Source organism: Camelus ferus, chromosome 16 (genome assembly GCF_009834535.1).
Source record: "Camelus ferus isolate YT-003-E chromosome 16, BCGSAC_Cfer_1.0, whole genome shotgun sequence".
Taxonomy (NCBI): Eukaryota; Metazoa; Chordata; class Mammalia; order Artiodactyla; family Camelidae; genus Camelus; species Camelus ferus.
Window position 1 is genome coordinate 32,606,933 of NC_045711.1, and position 14,728 is coordinate 32,621,660.

The 14,728-nt window shown below is 48.9% G+C and overlaps 1 protein-coding gene across 1 annotated transcript in view; it reads left to right on the forward strand.

Annotated features, from left to right (window-relative positions):
• The window catches only part of PECAM1 (platelet and endothelial cell adhesion molecule 1), a 47,808-nt gene extending 34,260 nt beyond the window's left edge, over positions 1 to 13,548 (forward strand). The window contains exons 15-16 of the mRNA XM_006177409.3: positions 7,634 to 7,656; positions 12,518 to 13,548. Of these exons, the coding sequence (XP_006177471.1) occupies positions 7,634 to 7,656; positions 12,518 to 12,547 (53 nt within the window). The 3' untranslated portion in view covers positions 12,548 to 13,548. The remainder of the gene's footprint in view (positions 1 to 7,633; positions 7,657 to 12,517) is intronic.
• Positions 13,549 to 14,728: the final 1,180 nt, after the last annotated feature.

Below are 14,728 nucleotides of genomic sequence, written 5' to 3' on the forward strand. Positions count from 1 at the left end.
GAGCACAGTGCCCAAGCAGACACGGAACTGGGCAAGTGCCCAACAGTCTCATTTTTTGTGTAATTATTCTATTCTCATGAAATGAAATCCACAAAGACTACTTTTATTTATTTTTTATTTTATTTTTTAAAATCTAGTTGACATACAATGTTATGTTCTTTTCAGGTGTACTACATAATGATTTGATATTTGCATACATTATAAAATGATCACCACAATATGTCCGGTAACTATCTGTCCCCATATAAAGTTATTATGATATTATTGGCCATATTCCTTATGCTATATATTACATCCCCGTGACTTTTTTTTAATGTAACTGGAGGCTTGTACCTAATCCCCTACACCTGTTTCACCCCTCCTCCACCCCCGTCCCTTCTGGCATCAGGTTTGTTCTCTGTATCTATGAGTCTGTTTTCACACAAAGACTACTTTTAAATTCTGAAAATAAGTTGCAACCCAAAAGACATAAACATTCTGGGGGAAATGGTCCCTATGTGGCTATCTTGCTTTGTACAACAGCCTTCTATTTAAGTGGATCCTTTGAAAGGAAATTATTAAAATGGGCTGGGCAACTTCCGTAAAGCCCAGCTACCCTGAGGGTGGTCCAGAGACAGGCGGCAGTGGTCTCAGGCCCAGCCCAGACCCGCAGAGTCAGAAACTCCAGAATCTGAACTCCAGCAAGGTCCCATATCTCTCTCTTTTTTTAAATGCTAATTAATGGTTTTCTCTAATTCTGATATGATGGACTAATTTACTTTTTTCATTATTACCTTTATTACATTCTTACCTGTGGTCAGTGATTTTTTTTTAATTAAGATATAGTCGATGTACAATATTACATAAGTTACAAGTGTACAACATAGTGATTCACAATTTTTAAAGTTTAGATTCCATTTATAGTTACTACAAAATACTGACTATTCCTTGTGTTTTTTGGGTCCCACATCTTTCTGGTGCCGCCAACATTTGAGAGACACTGTCTTACCTGAAGAGCCTACTTTTTTATCTACAATAGGAATCACTTCTTAATTAATCTTTTTTAAAGTGATATTTTCATGGGTGGAGCAGAAACTCAGCCCCTTGGGGAACTTGACCCTGACTGAAAACCATTTCTTGGAGGATTTTTGGCTTCAATGCCTCATTTTGCATTCTTAATATATTCAGAGCTAGCAAAACGCACATCTGGAAAGAAATTCTTCTAGTGAAACAGAAAGCTAAAGGTCATTTAGGGTCCCAGTTGTTGAGTGGTTGGGCCAAAACGCACCTCTTGCTTTCCTCGTGGTCCCTGAGGTGGTTCATTTTCAGTTACTTTGGTTATACAAACACTCACATTTACTGAGCGCTTGCTGTTTGTGCTAAAAGAGGTCTATGTTACATTATCTCTTTCCAGCCTCCACAACAAATCCCATTTTACAGATGAGGATACTGAGGCACAGGGAAGTTAAAACACTTGCCCAGGGTTAGGGTTAGTCCCCGAGAACTGGCCCACCCAGGAGCCGGAGTCCCTGCTCCTGATCAATGACCTGCGCTGCCTTTGGTCTTGGGGAAGGAAAGCTGGTGAAGTGCACGTGGCCTCCACACTCCCCGCCCTGGTGCTACCAGCTGTGCAACTTTGACCAAGATGCCTAACCCCTCTAAGACTCAATTTCTTCAACCATTAAATGGAGGTGGGATTAAGTGAGAAAAAGGGATGAGATAGCATCAGGGGAGATGGCCCCAGTTATCCCGAGCACGCAGTCAGTGTGTTACCCCTACCAACAGTGAGCATTCAGTCCGTTGTAGCTGAAGATCGCGTGAGGAAATTGAGCCCTGGAGTTCAGTGCCTGGCCCAGGGCAAGACCAGCGCCATCTCGGGGCTCCCAGGCCAGGGCACTCCCACTGTGCTATCGGGGCCACTGGGGGTCGACTGGGGCTTGAGCCTCTCTGCAGTCTTGTCGCTAACCTGGCAGCCGGCTCCTGCCCAGGGATCGAGGGCGGAGCGAGCCCTGGGTCTTGTAGGCAAAACTGTGTCGCTGCTGTGGAAACCTGCGCCCCCACCTTGCTGAGGAGGGCCCTGTCCTGGGAGCCCGGAGTTCCTGCTTTTGAGTACTTCCCGCTCAGCTGCTGCCCTAGGGGAGGAGGCTGCAGGCCTTGGTTGATTCTGCTCCCCTTTTCTTTCTTTTGTTTCTTCTGTCAGCTGCTCACTTAATCTTAAAATCATTATAGGGTTGATAGAAGCTCCATTATTAGTCCTGCTCTACAGATGGGCAAGTGGCCCCGGGGTGAAATAGCTGGTCCTGGCCCCAAGGCCCGGGGTGGTGGAGCAGGGATTCGAACGCAGGGTGCCTGGCTGCAGAGCGATTCTCTTTACCAGCCTCTTGTTTGCTCTGTGTTGCCAAGCCAACTGGTTTCCACTTTATCATCAGCCTAATTGGAGGATTCAACTCTGTCTGCTTTGGAAGTTAAGAGTAACAGCCTGGTATGGTCTGGGTGACCCTGGCGAGTCATGGAGCCTCTCGGGACCTCGGTCACCTTCTCTGTGGAATGAAGGGCATGGGCTGGAATGTAGGTCAGGTTTCTCCAAGTTTGTTAAAATACAGGTGGTTTGACACCACCTCTGACACCGGTCTGCAGTGGGCTGAGAATTTGCATTTCTAACAAATTCCCATGTGCTGCTGCTGTTGGTCTGGGAACATACTTTTAGAACCACTTTCTAGATGCTCTGAGTTCTGCTCTGCTTCTTGTTTGAAGGGGTAGAGTTGTTCTTACTCCCCAGCAATCGGAGGGATTGCTCCAGATTGGCCAGCAGAGAGAGAGAGAGAGAGAGTGTGTGTGTGTGTGTGTGTGTGTGTGTGTGTGTGTGTGTGTGTGTGTGTGTGTGTGTGTGTTGAGGGGAGGGTGGGACCCACAATAAAAAAACGGCCCCTGTGTGGGTGGGTCCCTGGACTGGTCAGTGAGCAGGCTTAGTGCAGAGCTGAGTGTTAGCAAACCTTCCCTCCTCAGCTGTACACTCTTCCCCACCTTGACTTCGCAGTTCCCCACCGTCTTCCAACAAGCAGCACTTGAGGGCTGGCTATTTTGGGAAATGGCTCACAGGGCGTAGCTCTGGCTCTTCAACCCCCTTTTCCCCTGAGTAATACAAAGGAAAACTGCTCCTCCAGATAAGCAAAAGGGCATCGGCTGGCCTGCTTCCGAGGAGCAGCCTGGAGGGGGGCTCTGGGGAGGACCAGGGCCCCGGCGACGGTGTTGGGGGCTGCCAGCTGAGGATGTCGGGGATCCTGTTGGCCGTGGGAGGCAGCAGGTCTCTGCAATCTTAGCTTTAGGCTCTAAGCTCAGCTTTTTTTTTTTTTTTTTTTTAACTGTGGTAAAATATACATAGCATTTGCTTTTTTAACCATTTTTAAGCATATGTTTCTGTAACACCAAGTATATTCACACCAGCATCACCATCAGATGATACAACTCTAGAACTTTTCATCTTTCCAGACTGATACTCCTACCAATTAAATGATAGCTCCTCACAACCCCCAGCTCCTGGTAACGACTGTTTTACTCTGTGTCTCTGTGAATTTGACTACGTTCAGCTTTTTAATCTGTCAAATCAGATGGTTGAATGAATGAGCTTAAGTTGCCTTTCAGTCATAACATTCTGAGAGTCTCCAGTGTCCTGGCATTTGGAAGCAATGCTCATTTGTCTTTGCCTTGGTCACCCCAGACCTGTGCCTCTGATCTGTTTGTTGCAGGGGCAGGGAGTCGGTCACTTCTAAGAGTCACTCCCCAGGCCCCTTGGAGCCAGTCCTAATCTTTTACGCACCCTTGACTCCAGAGTTTTCCCTTCAAGTCTGAATTAAGTCCTGGATCCCAGAGGCTGCATCCATGTCAGTCAGAGGCCAGCCTGGACGGTTCTTGAAACTGCAGACCTAGTGGAAAACATCCTAAGCAGGAGACCTGGGGTTTGGTCTCAGCTCTGCTCTTGTCAGGTTCTAAGCCTTGGCCCCACCCCTCACTTCTCTGTCAGGCATTAGTTTTCTCACTAATTCTCAATAAAATGCCCTCAGCCTCTAGGATTACTGCAGGGTGAACACCTTGGTGTTCCTGGGGTGCACGTGGTCCTTGAGTGGACAGGGGCTGCGGTGGCAGCTAGGTTCTATAAAACGGGAAGGAGGGAGGCGTCTCTTCCAATTCAGTCTCTCCCGCTGGGTCTTGGCCACGGTCAGGCATGTCTGCTCTTCTGTTTGGAGCCCATTTTGTCGACATACAGCTGAGCTAACATCTTCTCATCCCAGCAGTTAACTTAGTCTAAGGCGAGGAAACCTCTCGACCTTTGAGCTTCTTTGCTTTCCGTCTCTTAGACGATTCTTTGCTATGTGTCCCCTGCCTGTTAGGGAGGGAAGGAGAGGGTTTCTCAGAACTAGAAAGACTTGATCAGAAAGACAGCAAATTGAGGGAGACCTAAGGAGACAAGAGAGCAAGTCCTGGGACACAGCCAGGATGGGCGGAGAAAGAGTTTCTGCCTCTCCGTAAACTTCGGCTTTCCTAGGGGAAGGGGGAAAATGCTGACACTCTCATCATTTAGATCTGTAAGCTTAGCATTTGAGGTTTTTTTTTTAAAGTTCTCATTCCCTTTTCACTTATTGGCCTGAGGTTAGGATTTGCAAGGCCCAGTGGCTGTGCTCTGGGTCACAGGCCCGCCTGCAGTCAAACGCCCGCCCCCCCGCCCCTGCAACCTGTCTTCCTCCTCCGACGGGTGCTGACTACTCGAAGGGAAGGCTTGATTTTCTTTTCCTTGCCCTTGTTCTCCTAGTCCTCACCTAGTGACACAACTGAAAGGGAGACACTGTGGCTGGGTAGAGAGCCCCTCTGAAAAGTCACGGTTATCTGTGACTCACAGTGTCCTTGTCAGCTTCTCAGCCTAGTTTAGGCTTGTGTGTTTGGCTAGCCAGGATGCTTTGTATCTTCACTCTGGTTCAGTACTGGTTTTATAGTACTCCAGCTTATCCTGAAAGTCCTTTATAAAACGGTTTGCAGTTCATCCAAAGCATAACTTGTTAACATATACACTGTTTACAACAGAGGGGTAAAGTGGCTTATTATAATTAATTGGCAACTCAGTCAAGTTCTTCCCTATGAAAGAACTCAGGTCTAGGATCAGAGTTCCAGAGTTGTTTAGAGCTGTGGTCCTCAGTGCAGGAGGCATTTGGTAATGTCTAGAGACAGTTTGGGTTTTCATAATTTGAGGGGCAGGAGGGGTGCTACTGCATCGAATGGGTGGAGGCCAGGGATGCTGTTAAACATCCTGCAAGGCACAGGACAGCCCCCACAAGGAAGGATTATCCAGCCCAGAATGTCAACAGTGACTGTGTTAAGAAACTTAGGTTTGGAGGAATTCACCTCCTGTGATTCCTCCAAGACGAGAGCTGGAGTTCCTCCCTAGATGCCCTGTGCCCACCTGGGAGGGGTCCTGGGCATGTCCCACCTGAGAGCTCATGGCTCTGGGAAGAGACACCGAGTCCTGCTCCAGACACTAACCCATGTCCATTGGGTCAGATGGGGCCCACCTTCACCACAGCCTCCCTCTTCTGCTTTCTCTTTGCCTGGAATTCAGACTTCTAGGATGCTTCTTAAGGGAGCCAAGGAGTGGGTGGTTGTGGAGAAAGGACCAAAGAGCAGAGGGTCCCTCTGCTGTGTCCCCTCTGGGAGGGAAGGAAGAGCACTTGAGGGCCCGTCCCCTCCCATCCTGCAAGGACCGGAGCCAGCCACGCCATCGGGTACTGCCAGCCCTGCCCTTGGTGTGGAGGCTCCTGCTTCGGAGTGCAAGAGGGTAAAACTTACTCCACGGGGGCGGCGGTGGGAGGGTACTACCCACCAGATTCTATTACCAAAAAAGAAACAAAGCAAGTGCTGTGCGTCACTCAGAGCACCATCAGAATCATCAGCGTACTCAGGTTTTCTATTCTGTGTCCATATCACTTCAGGACACGCAGCCTTTTCCTCTTGTGTCTGATTCTGGAGCCCTAGGGGCTCTGGAGGAGTGGGAAGCACTGGACCCTTTGGGTCCTCCCAGGTCAGATTTGGGCTGGGGGTGGGACGCTGCCCGAGGCCTCACTCAATGTGTGGAAGTTTACACAATGGCTGGACTTCGTGGTCGGGCTGATTCATCCATTTGGCCTTTGACGCCTGCCTGTGGCCCAGCCAGGACAGAAGGGGGCCCCTGAGGAACTTCTGGCCCTGGTCCCTCTAGAGGAGTCGCACAATGGGGCTGTGATAAGACAGGGTTTGAGGAGGAAGTGGATTGGTGGAAACAGGATATTTTTAAACTAGAGAAAGAAACAAGGTTGTGACTCCCGTTGTGACAGCTGGGCCCTGAGATTCAGGAGGGACTGGGTTTGAGATTGGGCGCTGAGTAGAAACTGAGGGCCCTTGGATTGTGTCTCTCAAGTAAGACTGAGGATGTGGTGGTGGTGGTGGTGGTGGTGGTGGTGGTGGTGGTGGGTTTAGGGCCCTCCACCAACTTCAAGGACAGCAGCCACTCCCAATACCCTCATCTCCTCTCGGGCCTTCCGCAGGCTTCTCTGTCTTCAGGTCCATGCCCATAATGGGCTATTAAGGGAATCAGCCACTCCCCATTCAGAAACTCTGCTATCAGTGAGGGCCTGGTCCTGTCCAAGGGGCAGATCACAACCCCTCTTTCCTCTTGTAGTGAAACCATCTCTTACTAATACAGCTGGAGGGTCACTCACCGTCCACACAGTGTCTCCTGTTCTCGTTGGCCTTTCTCACCCTCACTCTCATCTTCTGGACATCCTCTGCCACCATCACAGTCTGGCAGGGCCACTCAGTCTGAGCATGCCCTCTGCCACGAAGATGCTGTGGTCTCCAGATAGTCGAGATGAGGCTTCCCACGGAAAGGGGATGTGTGCTTGGACCATATATGCCAAGGGCATCGGCCACATCTGTACCTTCTGTTCCACTGACCCCACTCCTGGGAATAGACTAACTTGTGTGAAATATGGAAGTAGCTTTGTTCCCAAAGAGGGTACTGGCAGTATTTTTTAAAATAGCAAAACCTTGGAAAGAACCTAAATTTTTAAGTAAGGAGCTGGTTAAGTAAACAGTTGCACATCCACTGAATGATTATTATGCAACTACTAACAATTATGTTTAAGAAGGTACCAGAAAATGTTTAAAAGATGTGAAAAAGATAGACTATAAAATGGCATAGACTGTGTTCTTATAACCCCCCCCAAAAAAACTCTGCTCTTAATGGAAAATAACTGGAAGACATTTCAGTCAACAGTGGAGCCAGAGATAATTTTCACCTACTTTCTACTTTTCTGTAGTTTTCAGGGTTTTTTTCCTAAAATAACATATGCTATTAGTTTTTTTCAAAAACTGCTTAAAATGTCAAATGAGCTACCAGGGACTTAATGTGCTTGTCATAGGGAGCTATAGGGCCCAGGGAAGCTGTCTGTGGGCAAAGGAGTCATAAGCCTGTGCGCTCCGTAAGTTTGAGGGTCTGGCATCTGCTGCACCGCCGTCCCCTCCCTCCCTCTTCCACGTGCTTAGCCCCCGAGGTGTTGGGGGTGAGGGGAGCCTAACTCGTGTTATTCTTTTTGTATTGCTCACCTCCATGTTGTCTTTTGTTTTGCAGATTTCGTGGAAAACAGATATTCTGTAAGTACACATTTCATATGCATTACTTAAAAAAAAATAGTCCATTGAACAGTGAAGTCTTTCCAGATTCACCCAGTACTGCAGCCCCACCAATTACACCACTGTACTGGCCTCGTCTGTTCTAGACCAGGAGCCTGGGCTCCTCTTGACCAGCCAGGTTTTCTAGGCCACTTGTGATTTTGAAATTCCCTCCCGCTGTTTCCGTCATTACATCTCCATGCACGCATGAAGGGAGACCCGGGAAATCCCCCCTAGGATGGGGAGTCCAGGGCACTTAGTTCCCGATGACCGAGTCCACATTTCCTCCGAGTCCAGGGCTCAGTCTTGCGAGGTGAGGCAGACTCGGGGACGTGCCTGGAGACATCAAGCATCCAACAGCTCATTTCAAGTCCGAGAGCCAGTCACCCTCACGCACCAGGCCGTCTGCTGCAGGGGACACTCAAGGTCTTGGACCCAATGAGGGAGTCAGATGTGTTCTCACTGATGGGAAAGCAAAGTGATAGCAGCTACACCAGAGACCATGGGAACAGAGGAGAGAGGTGCTTCATCCTGCCAGGTCAGCGGTCTCTGCACCAGGGAGGGGTCCCGTGGCTGGGCCAGGAAGAATGAGTCGTTTACGGCAGCATCCAGGTGGAAAGATCAGCCGGGGCAGAGGCATGAGGAATGGGGCTGTTGTAGCAGCTCAGAGAGGGAGCAGACAAGGTGCTGGTGACAGTTGACAGGGGAAAGGTGAGTCAGGGCTTGCTTGGGAAGGACTCCCACACCTCATTATGAGGTTTCATTCAGTGGGAAATAGAGGATTTAGGCAACTGCTACTGTTTAAAAGAAATACAGAGATCCAAGTTTTGCAAAGACCCATCTTCCCCATCTTCCTACTCCCAACTTTTTTATGAGCTACCCAGCAATGCAGGAGTTAACTAACTGGGCTGCTAGCATCTTAAGAAACAAGGAGTTTTGTCTCTCCAACTGCTTCTTTAAAGTCTGAGAAGAACTTTCAGCAAGCTTGCTGGTAGCCCTTGTAGGGGGCCCCCTGGCTTCCTTTGTTTTGCCTGAGTCTGAATTCTTGTAAAACAGAAAACTTATTATGTCTTTGACAGACAGGAAGCCACTGACATTCTTTTTATGGAGGAAGGCTATCAATTTCAGGAAAAGAGGAATGAAACAAATGTCTTTTCCTAGCCTAAGCCTACCTAGACTTCTGAAATCAGAAACTGTTGCATTGGAAAGATGGGGGGCCCAGTTTATAGGTGAGAAAACCAAGGCCTGAATTTGGCAGAACAGCTTGCCCAGGGTCACCCAGCTTGTGAATAGCAGAGCCAAGACCAGAACCTAGGCCTCCAGACTCCCGGCCACTCCACAACATGAGACTCCCTCCAAGAAGTGATGTCACTGACCCAGCCACCTTGGCCTGGAGAGAGTGGAAAGTGAGAACTTGGCTCCGAGGGCCTGGTGGGACCCAGATAAAGAGATGCTCTCTCGCTGCAATAATCATGGCCATGTCCACCCAAGGCAGGTCTGCTGGACCTGCAGGAGCGACTTATTTACTTTGTCTTCGATCCAAATGGTCTCTGTGGACAAAGGCTCCGAGCTCCAGAACAGACAGAACTTTCCCTTTCCCTAGTATCTGGCCTGTGAGCCCAGGAGTCTGCTCCTGAGAGCTCACCCACGGCTGCTCCTGCCCCCAAAAGAATAAAGCCTTTTGGCGGGAACACGGGTTCCCAGCCGTTGGGAAAGGAATTTTGAATCTTTAAGCAAATGCATTTTGTTTGTAAAAGAAGCAAGTATAGTTTCCCTAATAATCAGCTGGTGAGGGTCAAGAGAAAATTAGTTGAATTGCCCAGCAGGGAAATGGGAGGGGATTTCCTTCCTGAAATCAAACCTGGCAATCATTCCCAGTTGTTTAATGGCCGTTGCTTCTGAAAACATATTGGAGGAAATATCTTAACAATGAGATAGCCACTTAGCCAAATACTAATTTAGTATTGTTTGACTTGCTTCAATGGCACATTCTGACTTCATTTTTCCTCTGCCATTTTTGCCTTGTTTATAAATCATGTTCGTGGCCCAGGCAGACAGATAACGTGAAAGAGAACACCCTGTTCCTAAATGAAAGGGATGGATCTGGACCTGTGTGGGTCTCAGGATCTTGGAGAGAACTTGACTTTTTGCTGAAAAAAAAGGCAATTCCTAGTTACCACTGTCCCCCTTGCCTCCTGGGAGCCAGCAGTCAGCTGGGCTGCAGTGGGAACAGCCCTGGGGTGGGGATCAAGAGGCTGGGGCTTGAGTTCCAGCTCTCCAGACAAGCCTGAGCTTCCCCGTCTGTAAAATGGGGATGATGATGACAACAACAAAAACAATATTTGCCTATTAAGGAGTTTCTTAAGGGGTAAATGAGAAACACATGTGCAAAGTGCTGTGCAGACTGCAAACGACTGGAGAAAAGCTAGTTGATTATCTGCTTTAAAGTTCTTTTCCTGAAACACTCTGGCAGTGTGGAGCATGGATGGGGAATTTGCTTCCCTTGGTCCTGAAATGCCCCCTGTCACATGAGAGGAACGTAGCAGTTGCTTAACTAAAACACTGGATTCAACCAAAGCCAAGCTTTGACTTAGGAAGCGGGACCCACGTTAAACGTGTTGACTTTTCCGTGACAGCTGTTTTATTAGACATGTCACTTCAGGCAGATCTCCTAACCTCTCAGGGCCTTGGTTTCCTCATCTGTAAACTGGAGGCAATAAAGTCCTCTCACTTGGCTGTTGCAAGGACTAGGTGAGCCCCCAGCACAGATCTGGTTTATTGGAAGCGCTCAGAAGGAGCACATTCTAGAAGCAGGAAGTCAAGCTCCCAGGAGAGTTAGAAGCACAGTGACCTTTGAGAGTGTCTGCACCATGTTCTGGCCAGAAGTGGGGCAATTTCTTGGCTGTACTTGGGTGCCTGATGGCTGGGCTCTGATTTAAACACAGGCAAGCACAGGCTTCAGAATGCCAAGGCTCAGATGACTGTGGCCCAGCCCTTCCCATCTATGGTGCTGGTCCTGTGGCAGCTCCCCCAGCACTCACTTCCCCTGGAGAGGGAGAGCGGAGGTGTCTGGGGACGGACTTAGTCTGGAGCCTGCAGGAAGGCTGGACACCAGTGTCACCCCTCCAGGCGGAGTGGAGGAAATGGAGAGGGTAGCTGACAGAGCTGGCAGGGCTCCAGCCCCCTGGGGCCAGCACAGCGCTCTTAGCCTGCCTGCCTGGGTCTCTCCTTGGCCTTCCAGCTGGAGCCCCACGGACCTGTATCCTGTTCCAAGAGGCTCCTCAGACCCAGCAGGACCAGAACAAAACAGGGACTCTATCTCAGCCAACCCTCAGAGGGACTAACAGCGTGGCTAGTGGGGCTCCTAAGACCTTGGCCAGTCCCCACAACTTCTGCCCCTGCCTCCCTGTGTTCCACCTGCAGCAGGGCGCCCCGTGCTCACAGAGGGTCCAGAGTCATAGACTCTTCTGGATTCGTGGTTGCCCAGGGCCCCTCTACTCCAGTACTTCCCGGCATACTTCACTCTTGCCCCCTTGCTCCCTCCATATGTCAAAATCCACCCCTGCTTGGAGGCCGGCTCCAGAGTCCCTTCCCCGAAGCCCAGCCAGGTCCTCTCACAACCTTTGAACTCCTTCTGTGGTTTGTTAGGAGCTCTTCCACCTTCTACTTCATAGTAGCATCGCTTGTCAGCAATCGATAGGATATAAAATTCTCGGGGACATGTTCTTGCATCCTCAACAGAGAGAACAGTGCCCGGGTCACATGGGGGTCCAGTCACTGATGGGTGCGTAGGTGACACAAATACCACATGGAGCAGTTAGAGAACTCCACGAGATGGTATATGGAATATTTAAAAAAATTTTTTCACTTTTATTGTAGCAAAGCATACACAACATGAAATTTACCATTATAACCATTCAAAAATTTTTGGAGGGGGAGGTAATTAGGTTTAATATTTTAATTTATTTTTTAATGGAGGTACTCGGGATTGAACCCAGGACCTTGTGCATGCTAAATGCTAAGCATACACTCTTCCACTGAGCTATACCCGCCCCCCTCATTTTAACTATTTTTAAATGTTCAGTTCAGTGGTCTTAAGTACATTCTCATTGTTGTGCAACCATTGCCACCATCCATCCACAGAACTTTTTTTTTGTCATCCAGACCAAAATTCTGTCCCCATTAAACCCTAACTCCGCATCCCCTCTTCCTCCCAGAATGGCAGCCACCATTCTACTTCCTGTCCCCGTGAACTTGGCTGTCCTGGGTACCTCATCTAGGTGGAATCAAACGACACTCATTTCTTTTGTGTCTGGCTCATTTCACGCAGCATAACGTTTTCAAGGTTTATCCATGCCATGTATCAGAATTGCATTCCTTTCTGAGGCAGAATCATAGAATTTTAAAACATTTAAGTTTGACCAATTGAGTTCCGTCCTTCATTCTTGACATTTAAAAGGAGACCTCATGTTAGAGGCAGAGCTGGAGCAAGAAGCCAGGTCTCTCAACTTTACTTGTCTTCTCCTGTGGGCACGTGCGGCACCCACGGGACCTAGTGCTGGGTGCACATGGGTGCTGGATGAGCCCAGGTTCTAGCCTGCGGTAAGTGTATATACGGGCAGTGGAGGCTGCAGGCCCTACCGAGCAGGCGTGGAGAGAAGGGGGAAATGAGTGTGGGCAGGAGCTGCCCCCCAGGGTGGGTGGACCCGCAGATGACAGCCCTGCTTTGCAGTTCCTTTGAGAAGCACAGTCTGCGGTCTGCAGTTTTGCAAATCTTTCCACCAGGCCTGTCTTCAATCCTGGAGTGTGTGACCATAGCTCATCTTGTCTCTTGTCACTGCAGAGAACGGAAGCCTCCCTCGATGGAACTTAGGACGGCGAGAGCAGCGCTCCTCCCTGGGAGGCACCCGCATTCCGAGAAGAGTAGATGATGCCTGTATTCCAAGAGTTCTGTGCACTTATTTATGAACTTGCCCTGCTCCCACTGAACGCAGCAATTCCTCAGGCCAAGCCACCAGTTCTTAAATCCATCCTAACTACATTCATGCTGGGTACAAAGAGACCGTTGAGGGGCTGGTTAATTTCCCACGTGGCCCGCCTCCCACCAAGTCGGAGCACCCTTGGGAGTGGAGAGCAGCAGCAGGGGGTTCAGAGTAAACCGGCCATTGGGATATTTTGAAACTTGAATATTTTGTCTTGTACAGGATAAAGACCTTCTCCAGATACCCTCACACACAGAAACCTGTTCCTGTGTTGTAGTCAATTACGTCTAGGGAACCGCCTGGCTTAGAGGCTGGTTTTTCTCTTTGCCTTTGGTCCTTCAAAGGTCTGTGGTTCCAGCCAGTCCTTGTTCCTTGGAAGAGCACAGCACGGCCCGGACAGTGGCACCCTGTCCCCTCTGTGACCTCGCCTGCCACAAATGGGAAAACAGAGCAGCTTGGGAGCAACCCCTTTGAGATGCCAACTTGAAGACCAGGTTCATTCTGGGCAATGCACCAAACAGAAGATGAAGTTGGACAAAGCACAGGTGTTCTTAGGCTGTTTTTCTATTCTCTTTTTTTGTTTCCTCTGCCATGCTGAAGGACAGGAAGATGGTCACTTCCAGCAAATTATTTTTAATAGGAAAATGAAGTGCATATTTTTCTTACTAATTTTTTTCTTATTTATTCCTTGCTGAAGAAATGGTCTCCCTAGGTCTTCACAGGTTTCTCATGTTGTCTTGAGCGGGTGGACCAGGGGCTGCGGCCATTCTGCAGTGGGATTGCATTAGTGAGCACACGTAACCCAAACCACTTCCCTTGTCCTCCCCAGCGACACGGTCGCAGGGACCCTGCAGGGTGTTGTATTAAATAAATTTGATCTTTACTCTTCACAGACCTGTGAGATGTCATCTTCTGAGAGGACACATGCGTACAGAACACCTGTCGTGCTTGGGGACTCCCTAGACCATTGGAAGTCACAGAGAGAAGCAGGCAGGTCCTATCAGCAGGCTGTCTTGTTCAGGCCAGGGCCTCTGTGCCCTCACTGAAGTCAGAGGTAGTCTGAGTCTCAAACACGGAGTTATTATGTCCACTGGCTGGGGCTTCAGTGTTTGTCTCCCAGCTGAAGACTGCTAGGCTGTTGTCAGACTGAACAGAAAACAATAACCAACATGCCCCAAAATCAGGATGCCCAGTCAAATTTGAATTCCAGATGAACAGCAAATAGTTTTTGATTATAAGTATGTCCCATGTGACATTTGGGACATACTTATACTATAAAACTATTCCTTTACCTGAAGTTCAGATTTAACTGGGCATCTTATATTTCATCTGGTAATCCTACTGGCAAAGCACCCTCCCACCCCTCCAAGCCTCAGGACCCACCCTGCCCTGTGGCCTCAAACCAGACCTCACCGTCCCACAGGCCAGGTCCCCATGACAGCACCACCCTATTGGGTCTGAAGGCAGAGATCTGAGTGTGGGTCCTGGCCCTGCCAGCTCATAGCTGCAGAAGCTTGAAGGAGCCTCTTAACCTCTGCGCTTCAGATTCTTCATCTCTAAAATGAAGAGGTTAGACTAATGGTTCTTAATGTTTGGAGGCTTCAGCCTCCTTTCAGAATATGTATGACTGAAACAGTATGCTGTACACCAGAAACTGACACAACATTGTAAACTGACTTTAATTCAGTTTTAAAAAATGATGGAAGGTATGGGCACACACAATGCTGTATCACAGAGATGTTATAGTTTCCCAGTTTTGAGGGCCATGGACTTAGGGTGGAGACAAAATCAAAGTGTTAGACAATCTCTAACAACCTTAGTCTGACAGTCGACAGTCGATGGTTTCGTGAGAGCCCAGAGTCCCCGTGTCAGCTGCTCAGTCCATTGCTGCCACACCAGAGCAGGGCCATTTCTGTGAGAGCTGGGAAGACCCTGTTCGTACTCCTTATGGCTTATTTTTTATGGAGCATAAGTGGGTCTTTAATTATATTCCCCTTGGTCTTTATATGTCTGTGGAGGAAACCACATACACAGGGGTCTTTGAGTAGATTTAATGGCTAAGAGCCTCTCTA